At 44.6% G+C, this 6,671-nt stretch overlaps 1 protein-coding gene across 1 annotated transcript in view; it reads right to left on the bottom strand.

Moving 5' to 3' along the window:
• LOC108578741 (protein groucho-1-like) overlaps positions 1 to 6,671 on the bottom strand; it is a 164,367-nt gene that overhangs the window by 93,605 nt on the left and 64,091 nt on the right. Inside the window, exon 4 of the mRNA XM_017942125.1 lies at positions 4,197 to 4,241. Within this exon, the coding sequence (XP_017797614.1) occupies positions 4,197 to 4,241 (45 nt within the window). The remainder of the gene's footprint in view (positions 1 to 4,196; positions 4,242 to 6,671) is intronic.

Raw genomic sequence — 6,671 nt, 5'->3', positions numbered from 1 at the left:
TCCCCAGAGGCTGCGTGTTGTTCTCCTCGTCGCGAAACTTTCAGCTCCTTCTATTTTCGATCAGACCAGACATCGGCTAATTTATGAATCGTTCCGCGCCACTTTCGGCGCTGTTCTTGCTTATTTCCCACTCACTTTCTCTCTCTCTCTCTACTCGCGCTTGTTTCTACGTGTTTTTCTCTCCGTCTTGCAACGATCGCGCGAGAGGGTAACCCCGGGGCCGACACGAAGCCCGATTTACGATTTGAGGGGTGCATCCGGCCGGAACGAGGCGAGAGAAAGAGGGAACGGAGCGCCGGAAGCGGAGGAAATAACGGGACCCGGCTGTTAAATATTCAATAAACGCGGGCATTATTCCTGGCACGTCGACGCGGAGGCTGGCTCGCGAAAGAGTGCAGGTGAAGCGAGAAAAATCGCGAGGGTGGTTGAGGTGTGAGATGAATATGGTAGGAAGGTGGTGGAAGAATCGAAAGGGAAGAACATGAACGGCTATTTGTACGCCCTCGTGAATATTCCTGATCGAGAAAAACAACACTTTGCGTACACTGCTGTTCGTAAAGTATTAGGACGCCCGTTATACTCGTACAGAAAATATAAGAATGCAATAAAATATGATAATTTAGTCAGTTATGGGTGCAATAAAATATACAAATTTTAGCTATTTAAGAAAATAATAAAATATACAAATTCTAGCCATTTAAGGCCATTTACGAATATAAATATTCCTCGTTCGAAAAAATAAAACATATAACAGAAAAATATGTTTCAGATTGAATATTTTTTTCCTTTTTCAAACTTAATGATATTTTAATGACCATTTAGGTTCGTTTCACGTTTAGCAAGTGTCCTAATATCTATGAACAGGAGTGCAGACACAGTGCAGAGTGTAAAAAAGGATTCTACACGAAGAACTATCAAAAACATCGACCAACACTTCCACACGTGCACTCCATGAATTTTCACCGTCGATTTGCCCGAAACCGAAGCTTTCTACATCAGTACATCGCTCAACATATTCGACTGACTTTTTTTCCTCCGCAGAATACTTGTACAGATGCGTCTGTTCGGAGCGTAAAGAAGCTTCCAGCCGAAAAGAGACCGTAGGACAAAAAGTGTCCGTTGCCGTGCATAAACCGCGATCTCTGTTTCACCGGTCGTTTCGACTCGACTCGATAAATTTTCATGATCGGACCTCGTAAATGAATCGCCGGTAAAAACGGACGAAGACGTGTACGGTAATTGACGACATTAATGTCCGGAATGCCGTAAAAGCGAGCGCGAAATGAAATACGACGTTTCTCTCTCCGGCGGCGGAGAGCCGCGCGCGCGTTCCGCTTTTGGTCCGCCTCGCCGCCAACAAATTATACCGGCGGACGACGCCGTTTTTCTTTTTCTCCCTTTTCAAAAGACAGAAGAAGAGGGAGAGAGAGAGAAAAGCCAGCAAAGACAGACAGAAGGGGGGTACTGCAGCGGCGGCAGCAGCGAGGACGGAGGAGACGTCGCACAAAAGAGTGAGAGAGAGAAGGGAAGAACGAAAGAGTGGTTCGAAGGAGAGAAAAATCGGGATATTTACAATGGCGGTCACGATCGGGCGACGAGAAAACGGGAAATTCAAATCGGCCGATCACCGCGATGAATATGGATGTCGACTGGCGCAAGAAAAACACGACGGAGAGATCTTTGTGATGCAAATTTCGCGACGGTCCTTGTCTTTATTAATATCGAGAATGTGTTTTCGACGGGAAGCTTCCTCTCCTCGTCCCTTCGTGGAAAGAGAGAGAGAGAGAGAGAGAGGAGGCAAAGAGAGCGTTTGGTGCTCGTCCACTCTCATTTTTCTCTCCTTTTTTTGTCCCTCCCTTCTCTCGTCTTTCTCTCTTTGCACTCGGGGTTAATTCTCGATATCAAACGAACCACTTCCGATTCTATTTCTGCCTGTTTACTCGGTAAACGAATCGCCTGGGACCATTAAGTGGCGAAAGTATTGTGTGTGTGTATATACACACACGGAGAAACACACCGGCGGGCAACCTTGCGCCATTTTTCTTTCGGCTCTCGCGACAAATTCTGTTGAGATATCGTCCGGCGGATGACGCAAACAGAGTTTCAAAGAGAGTCGCGAGAAACGTAATTTTTCCGCGCAAACAACGAAACGATGGTGACTTCAAATGGTCAGGAAACGTTACTTCAAACGTTAGTTCCTCTTCTTCTCTTTTTTTTTCTAACCTTTCTTTCCTCTCGACATCCTGTATGCGGACAGTGTTTCGAGCGTTAGAGGTTGGGCGTGAAAAAGAATTCGTGGACGACCTAGATAATTCTGTTGACAGACCGGAGGGGTTTGGCAAATGGAAAGCATTGGATCGGGATTTTGGTTAACTGTACACTGTCGGGTTGACTCTTCTTTTTTTCTTCTTCTTTTTTTTTTTGGCGATTCGTGATATTCACTTTTTGCGCTGTTTTGAATTTTAAATGCCGCCTGTCTGGTGCGAATTGCATTGAAACGCAGACTTTCGTTCGCTACGAAATGTCTGCATAATTCGAACGCGTTTTAAACGTGTCGAACTGATAATAAGTGGCGGTGCTTACGAACTAAAGCCTCACTCTACGATCAACACTTAAATTTATTAATAATAAAAGAATACAAACTGAATATTAATATAAAAGTAAAGTGAATCTGCACATGGCTCGCACATACTTCCCGCTACGTACTCAAGTGCACACTGCCGTCGTGCGGGCATAAAAGAAAGATAAAAAGGACAAACATCGTATTCAGCCTGATGAGGTGGGAGAGCAATCTACGCTTCATATTATTTCTGTAGAAAAAATTCAGCAAAAAGTTGTGATATAATATTTAATACGCGAAACAGCTTCGACCGGATCGAAATACAGGGTGTTTCAAAAGAAATCTTATCACTTGTATGAGGAACTTCTACGTTCGTATATTTTCTTTTCTTCGCAAGGGGAAAAATACTCGAAGAATGTGTCGACAACGACGGTGAACGGGTAGAGACACCTTCAAGACAAAACACATTTCTTAACAATATACAGTGTTCCACACGTCATTTCGATTAATTCGAACTAATTATTTCACTATTTATATCTATTCCCACACATTTCAAGCTCGTATAAAAATCAGACGATGCTTTTGATATCACCTACTACGACACGATGACAAAAACACGTAAGAAATACCAACGACCTCGAGAAAATTTTTTTCATTTATCATAATATTTGTGCTTTCCAAACAAATAATCTCAACTGCAATATTTGTTCATATGAAAAAATAAACGCACAATTTAGGCGTGGCACCCTGGTACTATCACCTCTCGCTCCTCCAAAGTATCAGCATTTCCTTTCAAATCACCCTTACTCAAAGAATTAATCAGCTCTAATGTAATTCAATCCATTTCGTATCCTCCCCGCGTGAAACTAATTCACGCTCGCGCTCCGAAACGCGCGAAAGAGAGAGGGAACATCCTCCCCAACTCCGTACGTCTCCCAAGGCGCGGAAATAAGCTCAATAATTCGTAATAAAGGGCTCATCCTCGACTTTTTCTCAATTCGAAAGTCGACGGGAAGAAGTCTCTCCCTTCTGCAATTTGCATGTTATTACCTTGTTTACATATTTATTCAATAGCCCAAGAGAGATCCCCGGAGGAGAATCCTCTCCGTAATCCCGAGCCCGTCCCTTCTCCCACCCCACCCTCCACGTCCCTTTAATTTCGGATTAAGGGTCACGCGCGAAACCGCGCCGGCTCCGCCGATTAGTAAGTCGCCGCACGGATATTGGCTCCGGTGTTGTACTCTGTGGCGCGCGCGCTCGCTCGCGCTCACGCGTCATGAATGAAAACATAAATTTCAGCGTGGCACGTCGAGCTATCGCGCGTTAAGTCAACGAAGTAATTACTATACCGAGCTACCGGTGCACGTGCGTGTACGACAGGTTTCTCTCACACGCGCGCGTAATATCCTCGCGTGTATGTACAGGCGAAGCAGCAGGACACGCGTAAATCAGTATACGTGCGCGTATATCACCGTACATACAGATACATTAACGCGAAGTAGAAAGGAAGGGAGAGAGAACAACTCGTATACATACAATTCATGGCTTCTATCGGCGTGCGCGCGGTTCGATGATATTCATTTGAAATTCAAATGAGCAACACACAGGCACACCGCGAAGAGAGAAGAAGGCTTACCTGTTTATGCATTTCCACGTTCAGCCCGTAGGACATCTCGTAATACTGGAAGAATAAAGAGAAAGAAAAAAACGGTTAGGATATATTAGACATGAGAGATATAAAGTGCGGCGGTGGTAGAACCGCAACGGCGCGAGATAATATAGAGAGGAAGCGTGCTGGTGTTACAAGCGTTAACGCGATGCGTCTTGTGCAATGGTACGCGCGCCGCGCGGCGACCGTATGAAAGGGTCGTCGTCGTCTCTTCTCTTCTCTGCACTATCGCGGCGAGCTTGTTGTCTCACGGCCGTGGCGAACGTGAGGAACATGCGCGCCCCCGGTGCAATCGCGCTCGTGTGTCTGGGCTCGTTGAACGAAGGAGAAAGAAACACGGCTCGTGTGGGGATTCGCGGGATGTGCTTGTTGGAAATTGTACGGTGAGATTGAAATAGGCGCGCGAAAATTTCGTAGGGAAATGGTTAGTTGTATGAACGATTAACACGTCCAATGCTGGACCAATTCTGCGTAACTTGTCCACAGTGCAGAAACGAATTTTTTATTTTAATAGGGCACGTCGAAATGTGTCTACAGTTGAGAAACAAGACTGTTTGTAGGAACCTGGGGAAAAATTTTTTGGGACCCAACGGGAATCGAACCCGGGGCCTTCGGCGTAGCAAGCCGAGGCTTCGCGCACTACGCCAACTAACAATTTAACAATTTAGTTTTTATTTGTGTCTTAAGTGTGGAATTGGTTTAATAATAAGTTGCGAGTGATGGCGTGAATGTAGTGTGTTTGTCGAATCGTCTCGAGATTTGGAAAATGAGCGGATCATACAGGGGAAGAGGGAGTAAAACAGTAGAACCGCGTTGTTATTGGTATCCGAGAGTGCGTGAGAATTTATTGCGAGATATATTTAGAGAGCGTTGATCAAATTATCATTATTTCTTTTTACGTGTGTTTACAGTTACTGTTATAAAATATATTGCTACTGAACTTATTATCAAGTGTTATACAACCACATTAAGTGCTTATGCATATTACATAGTTAATTTAGATATAATATTATTCTAAAGTTTTAGGTTGCGTTGCCTGTCCGGAGACATTTGGCGCATGTCCTGCGTTTTCCTTACACTTTTCAGTGCTTGTTGTGTAAATATACGCCCCGATATCTTAACCTACGATTTTTTTACGACTATACGTCTAAGTGTCAGTCATTTACTGTTTTAGTACCGTGTCAGGTAAGAAAAGTTTATCAGTGTTATAAATTCAAAGGAAAGTTAGGATTACGATGAATTTTTTTTATTAATATCTTAGTCACATCTTGACTGGAATCTCTGTCACGAGAGTGACTCGTTGTTACAGGTTAAGGGGTTAAATATGCTGTGTGAAATATCACCGTTCATTCGAGTTAAATGCTTTTGCCAGTCTTGGCACCATAAGTGTTAACTATAAGTAGAACAACTTCATTCGAAGCATTCTTTCCTTTTTCTTCTCAATTGCACCACAATTTCCGATACACCTTGTATGCAGCACTCTCTTTCTCGCGAAAGCAACGAGTCTGCACATTTCATTTCTCCTTCAACTTCCCCACCACACGCTCCCTCTTAGACCGACCACTTTAATTGAATCGATCTGCATGCAGGTACATTCGCGAACTCCTCTCTCGACCGAGGACGATCGAGATAAGGTGAATTTGTGCCAGGAGCCGGATGATAAATAATTTCGCCGTACCGCCAAACCTGAATAAAACAGAAGAAGAAGAAGAAGAAGAGGCATTTTCGAGGCGGGCAAAAGTGACGGGGGCCAGAAGAGAGGTTCTCGATCGAGTGTACTCAGCTGCAACTTATTATGCAACGCGTGATTCAATTGAGCCCGATCGCCAAGGGTACCAAAACCAGACCCAGGCAATCTCAACGATCGGTCTTCCCCAGCTAATGGAACTCACTTTGTATTAACGCCGTCCATTATATAAGTATAATACAGCTGCAACTCTTCCTCCTCTAGGTACATCCTAATTTAATCGTGCCCGAGAGACGCCGACGACGACGACGGTTCGACACCGAAAATATCCAAGGGTGAAAAGGGAAGGAAGAGAGATCCAGGGTATATAGTAACGTAGGGTAGAGATAAAGAGAGAGAGCGAGAGATAAGTCGAAGGTAGTCGGTTAAGCCGAGCAGAAAGATTCCCAAGGGCTAATCGAATTATCGAGTTACCTAAACCGAGATGCTGCTCGAATTCGTAATAACGTCTAAAAGAACCCTTCGAAGAGGGTCTTTAGGGCCGGCTACACGGCTGCCGAGAGCCGAGATTACATCGATCGAACGAGATTACGAAAAGCGGGCTAAATTGAGCCGTAATGCGAGATCCCGGCCAAGGAGGAGGATAAACGCGCGGAGAAAATGAGAAAAACGACCAGCGGAATCGTTCTACCTACCCTTCCAGCGATTCTCCTCGCTAAGAGGAGTTTATGCACACGTGTGTGTGTGTGTGTGTG

Source organism: Habropoda laboriosa, unplaced genomic scaffold (assembly GCF_001263275.1).
Source record: "Habropoda laboriosa isolate 0110345459 unplaced genomic scaffold, ASM126327v1 scaffold28, whole genome shotgun sequence".
Lineage (NCBI taxonomy): Eukaryota > Metazoa > Arthropoda > Insecta > Hymenoptera > Apidae > Habropoda > Habropoda laboriosa.
This window is presented reverse-complemented; position numbering and strand designations above follow the sequence as displayed.